The 21,498-nt window shown below is 40.6% G+C and overlaps 1 protein-coding gene across 1 annotated transcript; it reads left to right on the top strand.

Moving 5' to 3' along the window:
* The first annotated feature begins 903 nt into the window (after window positions 1-903).
* Window positions 904-18,201, top strand: pard6a (par-6 family cell polarity regulator alpha). Its single transcript, XM_058087331.2, has 6 exons — window positions 904-1,224; window positions 3,643-3,865; window positions 6,885-7,174; window positions 8,168-8,293; window positions 11,170-11,369; window positions 16,913-18,201. The coding sequence occupies exons 1-6, from the start codon at window positions 1,120-1,122 to the stop codon at window positions 17,223-17,225; spliced, it is 1,257 nt and encodes a 418-aa protein (XP_057943314.2). The 5' UTR covers window positions 904-1,119; the 3' UTR covers window positions 17,226-18,201.
* The last annotated feature ends 3,297 nt before the right edge of the window (window positions 18,202-21,498 follow it).

The raw sequence follows: 21,498 nt of genomic DNA, 5'->3' as shown, positions 1-21,498 counted from the left end.
GTTAAGAAAGCACATATAGTTGGTGGGTAGACAAATGATTTTTTTCAGATTAAAATGAACAAAGCATTATTAGAGCCCTGTAGACATGACAAAACACGACTATAGTCACATTTATACTCTTTTTATTTACAACATATTGCGCAACTGCAGGGTCTTGAGACACATGCTAACTCGCAAACTAGAGAGCTAGCGGCCTAAACGGTAGCCTTCAAGTTATTTCCTTTCAACTTAAATAGCCAAAAACTTACCACTTCCACACGGCTAGGGAGGATAACTATTAACAGTTATTTAACCTTTAACATGAACATGAATCAAACGTAATCATTTTTTCTGGGTACATGATACCATACAGCATCCATATCAAACTTGCGCGGGCCCGCACTAACATTAAACTTTCATATCAAGGCGGGGGCCTCAAACTAGTGTCCTGCGGGCCACATTTGGCCCGTGGGCCGCGTGTTTGAGACCCCTGATTTAGAGGATCTACAATGTAAATACTCCTAGAAAGAAAACAACACACTGAATGAGAAGGTGTGTCCAAGCGTTTGGCCTGGACTGTATGAGCCCTGTGATTGGCTGGTGACCAACAAGGGGGCGGGGAGATGAGATGGTCTCCAGCTTACCGGAGACGCTTTATGACAATAAGAATTATAGAAAGTGGATGGTGGTTTTGCCGCTGTTGGAAAAAGAGCTTTATTAAGTAACACGGTGCCATGTCCTGGAGAGTCACATGACTGTCACGTGACATCCACCCTAAAATGTTTCCCATTCGTCATTCCAGAACATTAAGGTAATCACAAAGCTGTATCGGACACATTGTTTGGCTTCGCTATTCGGCTTGTTTTGTTTCGGGGGCTGGATCTCAACCTGTCAGTCACATCGGAGCCCCGCCCTCCTCGGGCAGCCTCCCGCAGTCGGAGGCGGATGTTCCACATCGCCGACATAATGTATTCACACTGGATGGAATTGACAACATCCCACCTGTCTCGAAGGCGGCGGATTTTAGCCGCGCGTCTGTTGACAAGCGGCGGCCACCGATAAGGTCCCGAGCGAGGGCGTTTCGCCGGCGATCCAGACTCCTGGGTGCCGGTTTGGAAACAAGAAGTGCCGTTGGACCCGATGATTGCAGCCGCAGTGCCACAGTTGATCATCCGACGGGAGGGCAGAATGTCACGGCAGCAGCAGCAGAAAGCCATCGGCGGCGTCGTGGAGGTCAAAAGTAAAGTGAGTGCCGTCGGATGGCCGATGACGTTGGAGGATGGATTTCACCCAAATGTGCTGAAATTCCGATGACTTGACTGTTTACGATCCGCTCCCTTATTTGTAAACAGCCACAGATGGGTCGTTTTAGCGTTTGACGCAGGTGTGCCTCCATAATTGACATCATTTCCGCATTGAATCCCTGCGTTTTGCGTACTGCGGTTTAGAATTTGGCTCCATGTCTTTTAGCTTCAAACTGGTATTTGTTATTGTAATACAGTCATTACATGTATAACATATAACTCCACAATACCAAGGTTGTCCAAAGTGGTTGTTTTTATTTTTTACAGAGAATATTCTATACTATTCAATTAAACATGAAACATAATCAAATATTATTATATAGCCAAAACAATCTAACAATAATCCCTCCATCTATTTTCTATGCAGTTTTATCCTATTGTGTGCTGGAGCCTATCCCAGCTGACTTTGGGCGAGAAGCAGGATACACCCTGGAATGGTCGTCAATCAATCGCACATCTCATAATAATTATTATTATTAGGGTTGTCAAATTGTGATTAAAAAAAAATCATAATATTAATCACAGGTTCCAAACAAATTAATCCTGATTAAATACTATAAGGGGCAGCACAGCGGTCTAGTGGTTAGCGCGCAGACCTCACAGCTAGGAGACCAGGGTTCAATTCCACCCTCGGCCATCTCTGTGTGGAGTTTGCATGTTCTCCCCGTGCATGCGTGGGTTTTCTCCGGGTACTCCGGTTTCCTCCCACATTCCAAAAACACGCTAGGTTAATTAGCGACTCCAAATTGACCATAGGTATGAATGTGAGTGTGAATGGTTGTTTGTCTATATGTGCCCTGTGATTGGCTGGCCACCAGTCCAGGGTGGACCCCGCCTCTCGAAGGCTGGGATAGGCTCCAGCACCCCCGCAACCCCCGTGAGGAAAAGCTGTAGAAAATGAATGAATGATTAATCACTATAAGCAACCATATCAAAATATTTGTAAAGATAAATGACAGGACAGGATTATATACACTGCTCAAAAAATAATCTGAGAGAATGAAATATTATTATTAAATATATCTTTACATAGTTCAATGACAACAAAATCAAAAATTGGAAATCCAATTCGTGAACCCATCGAGTTTTCTACCTAACCCCAAATCAGGGAATGAGGTCCAGCCCCAGGTGAAAGACGTCCAGTCTTTCACTGTACCCAACCGCTGAGCCAGAAGGCAAAGCTCTGGATTTACCCATAGTCCCTTGCTCCCACCTTCCCCATGGTCCTGACCCAAAGAAGGAGATAGGATACAAGCGGCTGAAATGAGTTTCCTCTGTCATCTGTAGAGCCGCTTCTCCTTCACATCGAGAGGAGCCAATTGCGGTGGCTCGGGCATCCCCATCTGGGAGAAAGCCCCGGGCAGACCTCGGCCTGGGAATGCCTTGTTGTCCTCCCGCTAGAGCTGGACGGGGTAGTCGGGGACCAGGAAGAAGTCTGGGCTTCCCTACTGAGACTGCTACCCCTGCAACCCTGGACCCAGATAAGCATAGGAGAACGGAATGGAATTTAAAAAATGGCATTAACAGCTGTGGCTGTAGGCAACCTCTTTTTAAAAAAATCTCTTAATATGTGTATTTATGTTGATTAATTGCATTGCGGGCTGCACGGTGACGCATGGTTAGCACACAGGTCTCACAGCTAGGAGACCAGGGTTCAATTCCACCCTCGGCCATCTCTGTGTGGAGTTTGCATGCGTGGCTTTTCTCCAGGTACTCCGGTTTCCTCCCACATTCCAAAAACATGCTAGGTTAATTGGCCACTCCAAATTGTCCATAGGTATGAATGTGAGTGTGAATGGTTGTTTGTCTATATGTGCCCTGTGATTGGCACTGTTTCTTAAATGCCTATGTATAATAGTGTAATGTGTAATACCTAAGCAATATGTCCAACGGAACGTTGACTTGAGCAACCTGTGTACGGAAAGCTAAGATAAAGATTGCGATCCCTTTGGTTGAAGCCTTTAGTTTAACACTAACGCTGAATGTCAGACAATGACAAAGTCTATTCTTTCAACTGGTTGCTCAGGCAAACCCGCTGGTTCACATTTTCAGATGAGAGTACAGACCAAGACTCTTGCTTTGTAAAACGTGGCTTACAGGAAACAATCTCTGAAGGCACGGCTGAGGCAGATGTTGTCGGGCTGCCTAATAACCGAGACAATGTAAGAAAACCGAGGCTTCATTTGAGTCATTTAGTGTGATCCCCCTAAAAAGTTCAGAGCCCCTTTGTAATTCTAGCCTACTTGATGAGGCTTGTACTGAACACAACCAGGTATAATTCGATCTAGCATGTACAGTATGTGTGAAGTAGAATCCTAAAAACTGAATGTACCGATGACGGTCCTTGTTCTGTTTGCAGTTTGAAGCAGAATATCGTCGCTTCGCTTTCAAGAGGAACTGCCAAGGTGGTTTCCAGGAGTTCTATAGCCTCCTCCAAATTATCCATCACATCCCCGATGCAGACATGTTATTGGGCTACACGGACGACTCCGGCGACCTCCTTCCAATCAACAATGACGACAACTTTCACAAAGCCGTCTCATCAGCAAATCCCTTGCTTCGCATTATCATAACCAAGAAAGGTAAGACTAACATTAGTTTGCTTGGGAGGTAAGGAGCTGATTTATTGCAAATGTGAGTTTCAGATTCCATATGGCCCTAAAGTAATATCCTGATACTTTTTGGATGAATATACAATATATTGTGTCTACGGGCATCATCAGCATCATTTAAAACAGGATGTTGAATACTGCTGCTTTCTAGGAAATGACAGCGCAACATGAGCGCCTTCATGCAGGAGGTCCAAGTTTTGAGAGTAGCGAACAAAAGAGTTACAGGGGAGTAATGCAGTACTGAGGGCCACCATCAAAAAAGATAAGGAAGAAAAAGACAAAATTATTGAGGAACTAAAAATCACCATCAATGATCAATGACGGATCAGTCATTTAATGTTTGAAGATTGGATCAAAACAACCTTTTTGGCTAATAATCAAAAAACAATTTTCAGATATGGAGACTTCAATGTTGATATTCTAAATTCACACAAGAACAATCCATCATTTTATAGACACAATGTACAGCTTGAGTTTGTTTCCCAAAATCACCAGACCAAGTAGAATAACAGACCATTTTTCATCAATAACTTTGATCACAAAACCACTAGTGGCCTACTAATTAATGACATCAGCGACCATCTTCCAGTCTTCACAATTTATGACCATCATCATAACAAAGGACCAATGGAGGCTACAAAGACCGTCCAAAGACTGCGTTCAGAGGACAGACTCAACGCTTTCAAGAAGGAGATTCTAGAACAGGGGTGGGCAAACTTTTTGACTCGCGGGCCGCATTGATATGACAAAATTTACGGGGGGGGTGCAGACTATATATTTTACACGTAACAGTCCACCTGGTATTATTGTATCTGTAAAATTGTCATGCAATCTGCTATTATTATTTATTATTTTATATTTATATTTAAATATTTGAAAAATAATAAAATATTATAATAATTACAATAAAATTAAAATAATAATTATGATATTATTATTACTTAAAATATGCAAATATAACAATAATATTATATATAATTAATATAATAATTAGCATTAATATAATTATTCAAATTATTAGATTATAATAATCTAATAATCTAATAATAATAATTATTATTATTATTATTATTATGTGCTTGTGTCCCTTTTTTCAGGAGCACTTTGTAAACAACAGACCATGTCAAAAAACGAAATTGATAAAACCATCAAAAGGTTGGCTCAGGCCATGATGCCAGGTTGTATGTTGAGTTTAAATGAAATACTTTGGAAAGATTGGGCGGGCCGTATTCAAACACTTGGCGGGCCGGATGTGGCCCCCGGGCCGTAGTTTGCCCACCACTGTTCTAGAATCACTGGCGTATATATCAGTAATTTATCATTTCATACTGGAAAATTCCCAAATGCTGTTTGGGAGCAGTAGAAAAGACACATAGGAGCAAATACAAATAGATGGTGCACATATTGAAAATAAATTTCTGGGGATCATAATAAATGAAAAAGAAAGCTGGAAGCCTCATATTACAAATATACAACATAAGATAGAAATATTTCAATATTAAACAAAGCAAAATTTGTTTCTTAATCATTATCAAATCACTCCACACTCTTTATTGCTCTCTGGTTCTACCATATCTGACTTATTGTGTGGAAATATGGGCTAATAACTATAAAAGCAATCTTCACTGGCTAAATGTACTGCAAAAAAGGTCAGTAAGGATAATTCATAATGCCGCCTACAGAGAACATACTAACTCCTTATTTGTAAAATCCCAAATCCTAAAATATGCTGATACAGTTCATTTTCAAACAGCTAAAATAATGCACAAAGCTAACAATAGCCTATAAAGCTATCATGATGTGGGAGTTAGCCTCCACGACAGCTTGTTTAGTTTCCTTATATGCCTTAGTTCCTGTTTCCATGCCCTTATTTTGTAGCCACTTCCTTTGTTGTTCCTTTCTGTTTGCTCACACCTTTACTTGTTTCACGCACCTGCCTCTAATTTCCTGTTCCCCATTTAATTCAGGTACGTACTTCTCCCTTCGTTGGTTCCTTGTCATGTTTGGTTTGGCCAGTTGCTGTTTTTCTGCTGCTGCACAGAAAAAAACTTTTATTCAACAAAGACTTTTTACCTGCATTTGGGTCCAGCTCTCTGGGTCCTAAGAATAATCCAAGAGAGGAGAAATATGATCTCAGGGAAGAACTAAATTTGAAACACTTCTATGCTAGGACTACATTAAAAGCTATAGCATTTCAGTATGTGGAATCAAACTCTGCAGGATTGGATAAGGATATGATGCATAACTATACGGATTGAGTAAGGAAATCAAACAATGCACAACGATGAGCGAATTCATGAAACAATACAAGGAGTTGATGTTTCACAGTCACGGTATGGTTACATCACCTTATACGTCTGCGTGGAGGAGTGTAGCATGTAGAAGGTTCCGCATTGAAGGGAATTCAATGCGTAACAATTCCATTCCAAATGTGAAAATTGGAAGTAGTTTGTGTTGTTATATTTGTAAATAGTTATTTTGAAGTCAAATAATTGTGGTGTAGTTGTTTAGATATTTTCTCAAAATATATATGGCTAAATTTGTGTACAAGTGAATGTTTTGCTTTTCAGGAAAAGCTGTTTTTCTCCTTTTTCTGTTGAGAACGGATATTTTGTTGAAACGTACCTATGTTCTACTGCTGATTGCTACAGAATGGAAAAAGGTAGAAACTGACTTTTTTCTGATGGAAGTGTCACCAAAATAACAGCGCAGTACGTACAGGAAGTGACAACTCGGATAGGAACATGACAGAAAAACGAGAGTCTAATCTGTAAACTTTCTTTTGGTAGGTTCCAGCTGTAGAAGACAATATATGTGCCTTAAATATCAGTACAAATCCTCTGAAATGACCGGTACTGGTACCGGTACTTTTGTGGTCGGGAATAAGTGCTTTGGAAGACACGGTTAGAATTGAAAATAGGACTTTTTTTTGGAAAAAGTGACTTTTTATCCCTCTCTTATTTGTCCACCTCACTCTGACTACTTAAAGAGGATGAGCGTGTAGGTTTCCCAAACAACTCCCTCCAGAGGCGTAAAAAAGGCCCAGGACTGCCAGGACTTCGGAACCCCGGCTCATTGTCCATCCACTCAAAGAACAAAGTGGCTCTCATGATCGGCCAACCACAGAACTTCCGTCAGATTTCATCAATCATTGACGTGGATATCTTACCCGAGACACATCGGCGTGTACGGCTGCACAAGCATGGCACCAAGAAACCACTGGGCTTCTACATCCGAGATGGGGTCAGTGTACGGGTGACACCCCAGGGTGTGGAAAAGGTAAGATTGGTCATTTCATATTAACGTTGTTCACATTAACTTCAAAACATATTCCAAAATAGTTAGCATTAGAAGTGGGACCTTAAAGCAAAAGTGCATTTTTGAGGAGAATTTTGCCTGTGAGACATTTGTTTTTGTGTGCATTCTAAAGGCTAGCATGTGGGAGCTAGCACGACACACAACGGGACACACCCTAAAAAAAACCTTTAAAAAATGCCAATCGTGTAGTTTTCACATAACTGACCCGTATATAAACCAAGCTACAGACACATTTTTATGATTAGTGTAATGAAGTTTGTTACGCCGATCGAACTACTACGTACTACTACGTTACTGGCGTATTGACGCGACTAGCTTCACCACAGACTCGCCCGCAGCACAGGGCACATATAGACAAACAACCATTCACACTCGCATTCATACCTATGGACAATTTGGAGTTGCCAATTAACCTAGCATGGAATCGAACTCGGGTCTCCTAGCTGTGTGGCCTCCATGCTAACCACTTGTTCACCATGCAGCCCACACATGATCTGTTTTTAACATGATTGATGGTTTGGATCACCACTGAAGAGCCATCTACCAAATGATGTACAGATCAACTTTGGTCTGAGTATTGATCCCTGGGGTACGCCGTGAGATCAATTTCAAGATCAATGATGACCTATGTTTTGTTTATATCGCAAAATGCTTCCTATTTGTTACGTAGCATTTCTAAGCCACACTGTACTGTGTGATTTATTTATTAACATAGTGTGACTATTTGTATCAATGCTTTTGTCACCTCTAGAAATAATCTATTGTGTTGTTGATTTTGTCAGTTGTTCGGATTAATGCCATTTTTAGATGTGTGTTCTATTGGCTATTCTAACTTTTACGTATGACTGTATCTTACCTGTTTCTCAGTCATATTTCTCAAAATTGCGTCTGTACTGTAAATGTGTTGCAGTCATGTAACGTTGGACTGGTGTCTTTCTGACTGTCTGGCCGTAGGTTCCAGGAGTGTTCATATCCCGCCTTGTGCGTGGCGGTCTTGCAGAGAGCACGGGGCTCCTGGGGCTTAATGATGAAATTCTGGAGGTCAACGGCATTGATGTTACTGGAAAATCTTTGGATCAGGTAACTACAATAGTTCATAACACGTGGCTACTTTGTTCAGGTTTCATTGCACCTCAACAATTATTTTTTCACCCTGTGCCAATGGTTCTTTATAGCTGCACGTTTTACCCTATTTCAGTCATTTTCTGAAGGAAGGAAGACAATTTCCATCCACCCAACCTAACTTCACCGTGCCAAAAAAGTAACACAGTGGCTTATTACAAAATGACGAATCGTTAGGGGTACAACGGTTGTTACATATTGGAATGTCGATGTTTTGCTTTGGACATGGGCATTTGCCACACTGGACACCAAAGGAGAATCCACATTCAAGATAAGCCTCATTTGTTGCCTCCTGTTCCGCTGCCGCATGGCCTCACCCGCACGTCAGGGGCGATGCCCCTTATTCAAACTCTTGCTATTATGTTTCCTCAGAAATAACACTGTGACCAAGGGGGTCATTTTTCTTCTTAAGAAGATATATTACTAGTAGGGCTGTCAAATGATTACAAATTTTAATCAGATTAATCATTTAAAAAAAATGAATTAATTCTGATTAGGGCTGTCAAATGATTAAAAAATAATCAGATTAATTATTAAAAACCTAATTAATTCTGATTAGGGCTGTCAAATGATTAAAGAATAATCAGATTAATTATTAAAAACCTAATTAATTCTGATTAGGGCTGTCAAATGATTAAAAAAATAATCAGATTAATCATTTAACAAACCTAATTAATTCTGATTAGCGCTGTCAAATGATTCAAAAAATAATCAGATTAATCACAGTTTGATAAAACAAATTAATCAGATTAATCACCATTAATCATATATCTGATTTCATATCTGAAATATGCCCATTTTTATTGTATTTAATGAATAGAAAAATAAATGATATATATTTCTATGTATTAAAAGCTCCAAATGAACCTAATGTGTCAATCAAGCTAAAAGATAGCACACATGTCTAAAACTGGTCTCTTTAATAGTAGTAGAACACATAATCCCACTTTAAGCCGTGTGAGGAATGAGGGGATGCGTTCACAGACGTCACGTAGTTTGAGGTCGGTGTCATTTTTATGAATTTCTATGTCATTTCCAGCATACTTAAATGCAGCAGTGAGTTTTTTTTCCCCGGAAAATATTCATTTTTAATATTACTAATAGTATTCCACTACTAACGATTGTAGCTTGAAAATGGTTAGAAATAAAGGCAGACTGGAAATGACAAAAAATCCCCAGTTTGACTGTCAAGTTTGTGATTGGAGTAAATTCCCGAATGTAATTTGCCCCCACCATAGCGGTGTTTGGTCCAGCCATGCTACATGCACCCTACATTGTCTTTTTAGGAGAAACATGTGAATCCTCTGACCTATCCTACATATGAATGTGCGGCTTTGTCAACTGTGCTGTCGCTAATAGCTAATAGCTAGCGTGAGCTTCTGTGTAGTGATACTGCAATCTCATGAATCTCCTTACGAAGAAGTTAGAGTTACCAAGTGAGGGATAAGAATATCCAATTCATGTTTTTCTTGATCTTCCTGTTTCTGCATACACGGACATGTGCATTATTAAGCTATTTTTGTGACGTTCGGAGTGTCCCTGAAAGCATCTTGTGTTCTGATAATGAGAATGAGAGTGGATGAATGTGCTAGCTAGAGACGTGAGTTGAAGTATACAGTACATGGTGTTGGAATTGTACTGCTGTGTGTCCTCAGGTTAGAATTACGTAATAAAATTGCTCCATTGCTTCACTGCTTCATCGTGCGATACTGTATGGATGACGTTGGAGGTGAAGCGTGCTTTCTCTGGTGGACATGCATTCATAACACGTTAACATCCAGATGTACCAAACCACTTTCAATGCTAATCTTAATGGTAATGGTAATGGTAATGGTTTAATTTCATTTGAACATGCATCAGATTCCAATTGAGTGCATCCCATAATCAGTTCCCAGTTCCACATGTCCAAAAGGAGTAGGAAGAAGCAAAACTTATTAAATCCTACCCCTCCATCTGGTACTTTTACAATCACTAACTGTTACATTTGTTCACTTCCTGCTTTCACAATATAGTTTAAGGTTGTTTTTTATTTTATTTTATTTTTGTAAATTGATATCTTGTGATATCTATGTGAAACCCATCCATCTTTTTTCTGACGGGGGTGTGCTGGAGCCTATCCCAGCTGTCTTCAGGCGAGAGGCGGGGTTTACCCTGCACTGATCACCAGCCAATTGCAGCCTTATGTGAAACATGAATATACGTATGTTTCTTTCCCTTTTTTGTGTATTCTACAGCGAGGAAAGGAGTTAATATGAGATAGCTAACAATGGATGTCATGGGAAATAGCCATTTTGAGCCTCAAACTCACCACACCCGGCCAAGTCTTCGGCCCCAAACGCAGCACCAATCCGAGCTTTTTAAAGCGGCACCCTAGTGAGACATTTTTGAGGCACGTTTTGAGGCAGGGTGCGGAACGTTTTTGCTTTCCAATTATTGACATTTCAATGAGAAACATGGATGCTTATTAGGATTCTTATCTATGCTTTCATCCATTTCCTCCATTGGTCAAAGTTTTACAATTTCTTCTTGTAGTTCTGGTCCAATATTGACAAAGTAATTGTTCAACTTTTCAATTATCTAATTAATATAATCATTATTGGTGTTTCTCATTGCCATAAAACAATGAGGCTAGTCTGCTTTCTTAGTTGGGATCCTAATTACGGGGTCGCCACAGCGCATTCTGATTTTTGGCTGGAGCCCTTTATATTCCAGATGCCCTTCCTGACGAATGCCAATGATGCCAACTAGTAGAGATTGGATCTCGTATTAAATATAATTCTAATGATTATAATGTGCTATGATGAAATAAAAGACATGCATTGATGAATTTTCAGGTGACAGACATGATGGTAGCCAACAGCCATAACCTCATCGTGACGGTGAAGCCAGCCAACCAGAGGAACAATGTCATTCATCGCGGGAGTCGAACCTCAGAGGGAGTTTCTGTTTCTTCCGGCTTAAATGGATCAACGGGCTCCGCTCGATCCCGTGATTCTTCAAGTCCTGCTTCCCAGAGCACCCCCATCACTGCAAGGTAAACCGAGGGTTTTCACCGTAATGCGTGTTTTACTGTAGCGTTCTATGTTTTTATACAGCTTTTATTTGTTTCTTTGTATTCAAAATAACTTGAAAAGTTCCAAATGGATTTGAAGGAAATATTCAGGAATTGTCAGAAATGGGATATAGAAGAGCCGATTATATTTTCTGATCCGGATCTCAGCCTGGATCCAAGATAGGACCGTTGTCAGCATTTGTGCATATATTTTCTTTTCATTCACAAGCCTTTTATGAAACATGAACACATATTTCTTTCCCTTTGCTGTGCATTTTAGTGCGAAAGCAAAAAAGTGTTTGTATTAGCTTGCTAGCAATGGATGTCTAAAGCCATCACAAGCGCTCACAAAACAAACGCCAACAGTGTTCCGTTTACATCACTGACTTGTATATTAACCAAGCTCCAGCGATATTATTATTGTAGCAGCTAGCATGAAAAACTATTGGTATCTCATGGACTAACACCACGCGTCGCTAATCGACGCTAATTTACTCTATTTATTTTTAAAAATGAGTACTTATTTATGTATATTATACATGTATATCATGGGTATGTGCACTTTTTCTGCATGCAAATCACAAGTCAAAATGATCTAGCTCTCTATATAAAACATATATCATATATAGTAAAACCTAACCGGTAAACTTTGAAATACTATTGTAAATATTCAAGGGGACCTTTGCCCACTTTTTTGACTGATTACTGTTGTTAAAATGTAGTATTCTCATGTTAAACCATGCCAAAGTTTCAGATAATACTGAGAAAAACACTGAGTTTTTTTACTTCCTTATATGGGCGTGCCCGGGTACAAGCTAGAGCAGGGGTGGGCAAACTTTTTGACTCGCGGGCCGCATTGATATGACAAAATTTACGGGGGGGCAGACTATATATTTTACACGTAACAGTCCACCTGGTATTATTGTATCTGTAAAATTGTCATGCAATCTGCTATTATTATTTATTATTTTATATTTAAATATTTTAAAAATAATAAAATATTATAATAATTACAATAAAATTAAAATAATAATTATTATATTATTATTATGTAAAATATGCAAATATAACAATAATATTATATATAATTAATATAATAATTAGCATTAATATAATAATTCTAATAATCATAATAGTTCTAATAATAATTATAATAATCTAATAATAATAATAATTATTATTATTATTATGTGCTTGTGTTCCTTTTTTCAGGAGCACTTTGTAAACAGACCATGTCAAAAAACAAAATTGATAAAACCATCAAAAGGTTGGCTCAGGCCATGATGCCAGGTTGTATGTTGAGTTTAAATGAAATACTTTGGAAAGATTGGGCGGGCCGTATTCAAACACTTGGCGGGCCGGATGTGGCCCCCGGGCCGTAGTTTGCCCACCCCTGAGCTAGAGGCATGCCCTCCTCCTCCTCGCCTTGGGAATGTGACCAATCACAGCGGAGTTGAATCAATGAAAACAGCCCATTTACCAAATCCAAGGAAATACAGCTGGAATAGGTGCAGATTGTGGAAGATCTTGAAAGCTTTCTGTGCTTAGCTTAAGGAACCTTCTGAGACCAACTCTGAGCAAGTGAGGGACAGAAATGTTTGTCAGTGAGGAGGTGTGGTCGACCTTGTTGCTAGGTATGAAGTATTTCAATGTTACAGCAGCAGGAAGATCACACAGCCCAAAATCGCAAATACCTCAATATAAAAAAAATATCAATTTCTATAAACATGAACTTTATACTTGATTCAGTGAGGTGCAAGGCACAGCACAGCACAGCTGAAAATATTCAAATGAAATAAAAATTTGCGCCATGTTGTATAGCCAAACATTTACATTGCCAAACACAATTTTTTTATGCTAACGATTGATTGATTGTATTTGTTTATTTATATTTAAAATGTTGTATTGCACTTGCCTTTTAGACTTTACATCATGCTTGTTTTAGCAGATTGTGTCCCATCAAATGATTATTATTATTATCAATTATCAAGTATTATTTTAACAAACATTCCAGTTTAAACAAGCGTATTAAATGTGCAAAAGAAATGTGCATAAATTATATTCATTTCAATGCCCTAAACTCGCTGATCGGGTCAATTAGGCCCAATGAAATAAACAACCACAAACCGCCATTCTAGATCTCATATTTTAATCAATTGCAGCAAGCTAACGCTTTCAACTCGGTCATTTTTCTAATAACTCAAATAATGAGGTGCGCGTCATCGGCGGCCCGTCTGATCAAAGAAAAGTCCCGCACCAAGGGCGCACCAAGGGCGCACCAAGCCACAGTGATAATATGAAATAGAGTTTCAGGTCCTTACCGGCTGCCTCTTCAGTCTTGTAGCTCCAGGTTGCACAAAGTTTGCACCAGGTCCGCTTGGAGCTGATTCCCACTTGGGGTTCTGATCTGATTTCATCCATCATATCTCCCGTGTCTAACTTACGAAAATAATAGAACTGCAAAAATCTGTTATTTACATAATTAGGGCTATGAAAATATATGATCCGTGGCAACACTTGCAGGACCGGTTTCACCGTTCATGCCAGTCGTACAGCATGGGAAACAAACAGCCAGCAGGAACGACACCCAGATCAGCAGCGCCGCTGTACGTCCACCCACATTTTTTATTGACTGTTTGTGTTTTGGAAGGAGACATTTTTTTCTTTTGAAATTATTCTTGAAACGTTAGACTTTAGTTTCTGTATGATTCATTTGAAGAAAATCCAGTTTAGGCCTTTGAAATAAAAATGATGTCTAAAAATATGCTATCAAAGTTCTATTGACGGTCAGTGTAGCATAAATGTAAGCCCTGAAGGTATTCAACAGTAAAGTGTTGAAAATGAATAATGTCGCTACTTTTAGCTTTAGGAAGCTTTGTGAATTCGGGCCCGGGTGCTCAATGAAGTTTTTCAACTCGACACTACTCGCCTCCAACGGGGCGGACCATTTTCTGTTCCAGCCAATGGCGAGGGCAGTTTTGGAAATGTTTCGGTAAAACAGCGGCAAATGCTTCCGAGAGCCATGTCTTTCCAAAATCCGAATTTTTTTTGTGATGCCGTTTCAAACGCACGATGAGGTTGGTCATATTGAACTTCCTTGAAAGGAAAACGACAAAAGTGGTGATTGCGAGCCACCACGGGAACCTTGTGCATGACAAGTTTTGCACTTGGCTGCATTGTCCAACTTTAAGGAAAAACGTTGCCACGTGTCACCGGCATCATGCCTGCTCTTTGCTAAACACGCTGAGATCACAAGGATCCAGGCAGATAATTGGACCCATATCCAATATCAATGTTGGACTGGCACTGACACCCCTATACCTAAAAACCGTTGCTCAGCCTCGCCCCTCGGATAAGGGCAAAAAGGAAGCGGGGTGGGTTAACACAAAACAAAAACATTCGTGTCGTCAGGTGGGCACTCCCCTTCATTGGTGACCAACGCGTGTCACACAGGAAGTTAAACAATGGCGAACATTGCCTGTAACGTGAACAAAATTGAACAGCCTTATAATTCATTCATCACACACTTTGTCAGCCTCTTGCTGTCTCTCTCTCTCTCTCTCTTTTTTGTTGTGACTCTTGTCTAGAGCCATTGGCCATTTAGCTTGAGCTAAAGCTGTTCATCACGCAGTAGTTGAAACCCTTTAGTGATGGCGGGCAGTTGGCGGCCCGAGTTGTCCAAACTGTATCTGTATCTGTATGTTTATTATACGATATTGGAAGATTCACAAATTGGGGCACCCCCCCCCCCCGACTCTGTGTGCATCATACCAGCAAATAAGGACGTTTCAATGATATTTTGTGTTTCACCCTGCAGATCTCATTTATATTATATTATATATTATATTATTATATATATTATATTATTATATTGGTGTTCTAATTAATCCCTGCATGCTGCAGCGGTGAAAACCTGTCCCCGTGAGTTGTACATATATATTATATATATATTTTGGACATAATTAAGAAGGGTGTAGTGGTTCATTTAGCGCTGGGACACCATAGAAAGATCCCAGTCAAATAATGGACACTTCATACTCAACAAGCAGGGTTAAAACTAGGGATAGACCCATATGGATATTTTCGGGTCGATGCCGATACCGATTTTTTTCCATCACTCTTAGCCGATGGACGATTATGGACTGCCGATTTTGCTTGGGCCGATATTTGTGGCCGATACTGCTTTTCCTCCCTCAATTTACATGAAAAAATTACAATGTTTAAACAAATATTTATTGAAATGAAACACTAGGGATTGACTGTTATGGTTTTTTTTCCGGCTGATGCTGATACCGATTTTTTTCCATCTCCCTTAGTCGATGGACAATTTTGCTTGGGCCAATATTCGTAGCCCATACTGCTTTTGCTCCCTCAATTTATATGAAAAAATGACAATGATAACAAATATTCCAGGTCTCAAGTTTAAACAAACATTTATTGAAATGTAAACTGAACACAGTAGGGTTCAGCTTTCTTAAACACACATTCAAGTCAATACTTTCAAGTAAAAAAAAAAGTGTTTGTTGCTTTTAATTATTCAAGCGATGTCTATGAAATAAAATCAAACAAATATTTTAACTTAAGTATAAATAAAACAACCCCTACTGTACAGAGTAGGATTCAACTTTTTTCAACTTAACCACACATACTTTCAAATAAAAAAAGTATTTGGTGCTTTTAATTATTAAAGTATGTTGATTAAATAAAAAAAAAATATTTAAGCATAATTAAAACAACTGAGGTATTGCACACAGTAGTAACAAACACACACACACACACACACACACACCAGCTGAGCAGACGCTGACTGAAAAAATTTGCTACCGCTAAATTGCTAACGGCAGCAAAGGCTCTAAACACATTTTCACAAAACACTGACACAATTCAGTACGATATATAAAACATTTCTCTCATCATTAAAGTTGGCTTTCATAATATAGTTGGTTTATTTTTTTTATTAAAAAATATATTTTTTTAATATTTTTTTTCATTTTTAATTTTTTTTTAAATTAAAAAAAAAATAAATAAATTTAATTAAAAAAAAGTTTTAATTTTTTTGTCCCGTACCAAAGTACTCTGTGATATGAGCATCCAATGCCATAATGGGTACCATAGTAAGTGTCAATATAGTGATATATATAGCACATCATGACTGGTTCAAGACTCTTCATCCTTGTATTTAGCAAACATCAACTGCTTGTATTGTTTCTTGAATTGGCTCATCGTTGTGCATTGTTTGATTTCCTTACTCAATCCATTCCATAGTTTGATTCCACATACTGAAATGCTATGGCTAGCATAACGTAGTCCTAGCATAGAAGTGTTTCCAATGTACTTCTTCCCTGAGATCATATTTCTCCTGTCTTTTTTGTTTTTTAAGTATGCATGAGTAGGGAGGCAAATGTTTGAAGGTTACGCCACTAAAGACTTTGGGAACCACTCTGATAAGATATCAGCTTATTGACTTCCAGTATGTATTGTTTGTGCCGCACTGTTGGTTAACATTTGACCATGTTATGTTCCAGCAACAGCATTGCAGAGGGTGACAGTGATGAAGATGATGACGACGACGATGGCGATCTCATCCTGGAAAATGATCATTTGACATTTCCGGAATCGCATCGGGTGGCCAACAACAACAACAACGGCAACAGCCTGCACCGCAACAGTGAAAGATTGCGCGAGAGTCCCGTGGTCCGGGCCCTTCAACAGAGCATCTCCATGCCCGAGAGCATGGCCTCTTCCATGGTGACGTCCGGTCAAAACGGACGACCGCACCCACCGGCCGGCAACACTCAGCAGAGCGTGAGAAACGGTGGCGACATGCTAACGCTGTAACCACACGCCGTTGCTGACGGTGGATGGGAAAGAGAATATTCTTTATTGGTGCCTGCAGATTCATCTCTAATATTTACAACGCCACTCATAAGCAATCAGCATTGAATTGGACTTTTGCCGACTTTTTATTTGTATGCTGGTTAATGTTTTTCAACTGCTGGGGGCCGCTGGGTTGTGTCTGTGTTGCCATTGTCATTGTTGAATATCAATAAACATGTAACCAGATACACATGGATGATCTGCCATTCCATTGGTGGAGCAGGACAGTGATAGTAATCTGCCACTGATGGTGTGCATTGCATGATGCTAGCGTCCTTCCTTCTGCCACAGATGCCAGCCAGTTACAGGGCACGTATAGACCCACATTCATAGCTACGGACAATTTGGAGTCGCTAATTAACCTAGCATGTTTTTGGAATGTGGGAGGAAGCCGGAGTACCTGGAGAAAACCCGGGGAGAACATGCAAACTCCACACAGAGACGCCAAAGCGGAGTATCGAACTCAGGTGTTCCCGACCTCCTGACTGTGTGGCCTACATGCTAACTAATAAGTGTGGATATATAAAGAAAATTAATAAGAAAAAATAATATTTTCATTTGCTTTGTCGGATCCGTGTTGTCAGTCTGCTGCCGCCTTCTGCCCTTCTTGTCCTTTCAGTGCACCTCTGGCTGGCAGGAAGTGTCTGCTCACTCCCGCCGCCAATCTTGTTCCTGACCTTCTCGAGCACAGAAGCAGGTGTACCTCGTCGCCAGATCGTACCCACAACCTTCCTGGTCCTCCAGACCTTCCGCTTGCTCAGCTAAGCTGATTTTTATTTGCTGCTTTGCGTCTTTTGCCCGTGTGACGTTTGGTCCACCATGTTTTTGGTTGTACTATTTTTTGGTCTCTGTTGTACGTTTTGGTCTCTGTAGCGGTTTTTGGCTCTTACTTTGGCCCTGGGTTGTCATTTCCCCAACCTTTGGTAATAAAGCATTTTTTCTTAGACAAAAGGGTCTCTGCATTTGGGTTCCAGACCAGCTATCGCCACCCCCTTCACGACAGAACCATCTGGCCAAACATGAAACTTGAGCCTGCTGTCGGACTCGGTCGCCGTACCGTTGTTCCTTAGCGAGATGAAGGTTTTTGACCATTCCGGGTAGAGAGGCAGGGGGTCGCCTACCCGACCCCAGACAAAATGGCCTCTCAGTCGCCTTGTTCGCCATCAAGTTTCAGTTCTGGGCGCTGAGAGTGGCTACAACGGCGCTCAGCAGGATTTTTTGCAAGGCTCTTAGCGTACGTGTCGGGGACAAAGTAACTTAGTAAAAGTAACTAAGTAACAAAGTAACTGTTGGGGACGATACCACGTCCTTTGACAGCCTAATTGACCTTGCTTTCCGGTTGGACGATCGCCTGGGAGAACGGGATCAGGAGCACTCAGACATGAATGATTGGGAACGATTTGAAGAACGTGTTTTCGTTTTGTTGCTACTTTTGAAAGCGTTAAGCAAACTTTACGCAAGCTTTACCAAACCCGGAAGACACCGCTACAGAAATTACACGGACTATTACTATTATTTACCCCCCCTCATTTCACTGGCTAGTGGAAGAAGCAATACACGGGACAAAGATAAAGACACGGCTGACGACATGGAAGAGATTAAAAAAGCATTGAATTTTATGTCTGGTGAGCTCGCTAAGCTAACATCACACCAGGAACGACTAGTTGGATTGGTGGAGGAAGTAAAAACCTTGAAGGCTATGCTAATGGAAAAAGAAGGATTATTGTGCTGGAGCAGAGGGTGGACGAATTGGGACAATACACGAAAAGAGACAACTTTTCTCTCGTATCTCTCGTATTGAGTCACTATTAAACCGGATGCTAGTGTGCATGGGTCATCAAGCAAGGCAGCATCCGATGGTTCACTTGCTAATGTTGTTGTCAGGTCTGAGATAAAAGAGCCAGTCAGGGGAATGGAAATGGTACATTCCAGGCTAGAATGATGTCATGCACCAGAAAGAAAGGATTCCCGGTGGCAGAGGAAGTGCTCAGTAGGTTGGTGGGGAGGGAACATGGGGTTGGGGTGGGGTTGCGTAGTAAGCCACGTGTACTATTGTCAGTAGGCCCACAAGAGATCTTTGAGATACTGAAGGAGCATTTGGACGACCCTGTTTGTTCTGGGATGCTTTTATAACACATTACCAAAAGCAGGTGAACACCCAAAGCCGTGGAAGTGACTGAAGACTGTCTAAACCAGCCTTGCCCAGACCCTGGAGCTAGGGTCTGGGCAAGGCTGGGTCGCATCAGGTTTTCCAAAAAAAAAAAAATGCATTTATTAAAAACAGAAAAATATACTAACTTTTTCAGTGATTTGGTTCCGATTTTCTACAATAAAAGCTCTGATAAAACATTCCACTGTTCTCAAATATCTTCATTTTTATTTTTCTACACAAAATAAGATGAAAAATAAATAAACAAATCAAGAATAAACAAAATCAATCAGTAATAAATAAATATAATAATAATAATAAAAGGGCAAATAATAAAAACTTAAGAAAGCACATATAGTTGGTGGGTAGACAAATGATTTTTTTCAGATTAAAATGAACAAAGCATTATTAGAGCCCTGTAGACATGACAAAACACGACTATAGTCACATTTATACTCTTTTTATTTACAACATATTGCGCAACTGCAGGGTCTTGAGACACATGCTAACTAGAGCGCTAGCGACCTAAACGGTAGCCTTCAAGTTATTTCCTTTAAACTTAAATAGCCCAAAACCTACCACTTCCACACGGATAGGGAGGATAACTATTAACAGTTATTTAACCTTTAACATGAACATGAATCAAACGTAATAATTTTTTCTGGGTACATGATACCATACAGCATCCGTATCAAACTTGCGCGGGCCGCACTAACATTAAACTTTCATATCAAGGCGGGGGCCTCAAACTAGTGTCCTGCGGGCCACATTTGGCCCGCGGGCCGCATGTTTGAGACCCCTGGTCTAAAGAGACTAAATATGAATTTTGACAATTTGACATGTGACCTGACTGCCATGTTTATACGTTACTGTCCAGACCCAGAACTGTCCCTCATGTTTCACTGTAAACCGTTGCAGCAGTGGACACATCGTGAGGTTCATGAAGAGCCTGGAGAGCACAGTAGAATCCAGAGGAAAAGTGGACCAACTATAACATCCTGTGTGCGTTTCCTGTGTTTACTCCAGGTACTCCGGTTTCGTCCCACATTCCCCCCAAAAAACCTAAACATGGGTCTGTTTTAGATTCATTGGTGAATCCAAATGAACCTAACCACCAAATGGCGGACAGAGGACAGTGGCTTTTGTCTGATGTCATCTAATTGTATACAACATGATGAATGCACGAGGAGGATTTGAACCAGGCAGCTTGAATGGAAACGCACGTTGGAATGGAAACGCACTCATGGGACCGTAAACCGGAACCAGGGGGCCTGGGATGTGGTCCCAAAGTGGGACGGCAGATGGCGCCATCGCCCTGCCTTCATTGACAGGAAGACAGCAACAACATCCATGGACAATCAGCTGAGCAGATACATCACAGGAACATCACGTGACCACTCGGGAAAATCCCAGCATACTTATCCCTATATACTTATCCCTATATACTTATCCCCGCATACTTATACCCGCATACTTATCCCCGCATGCTTATCCCCGGACACTTATCTCCGGACACTTATCCCTGCATACTTATCCCTGGACACTTATCCCCGGACACTTATCCCCGCATACTTATCCCCGCATACTTATCCCCGCATACTTATCCCCGGACACTTATCCCTGGACACTTATCCCCGCATACTTATCCCCGCATACTTATGTATCCCCAGACACTTATCCCCGGACACTTATCCCCACATACTTTTCCCCGCATACTTATCCCCGCATACTTATCCCCGCATACTTATCCCCGCATACTTATCCCCGCATACTTATCCCCGCATACTTATCCCCGGACACTTATCCCCGGACACTTATCCCCGGACACTTATCCCCGGACACTTATCCCCGCATACTTATCCCCGCATACTTATCCCCGCATACTTATCCCTGCATACTTACCCCGCATACTTATCCCCGCATACTTATCCCCGCATACTTATCCCTGCATACTTACCCCGCATACTTATCCCCGCATACTTATCCCTATATACTTATCCCTATATACTTATCCCGATATACTTATCCCTGGATACTTATCCCTGCATACTAATCGCTGCATACTTATCGCTGCATACTTATCCC

This window comes from Doryrhamphus excisus, linkage group LG6 (assembly GCF_037039965.1).
Source record: "Doryrhamphus excisus strain RoL-2023G ecotype Guam linkage group LG6, RoL_Dexc_Guam_v1.1, whole genome shotgun sequence".
Taxonomy (NCBI): Eukaryota; Metazoa; Chordata; class Actinopteri; order Syngnathiformes; family Syngnathidae; genus Doryrhamphus; species Doryrhamphus excisus.
Note: the sequence above shows the minus strand (reverse complement) of the source record. Positions and strands in the feature narration are given on the sequence as shown.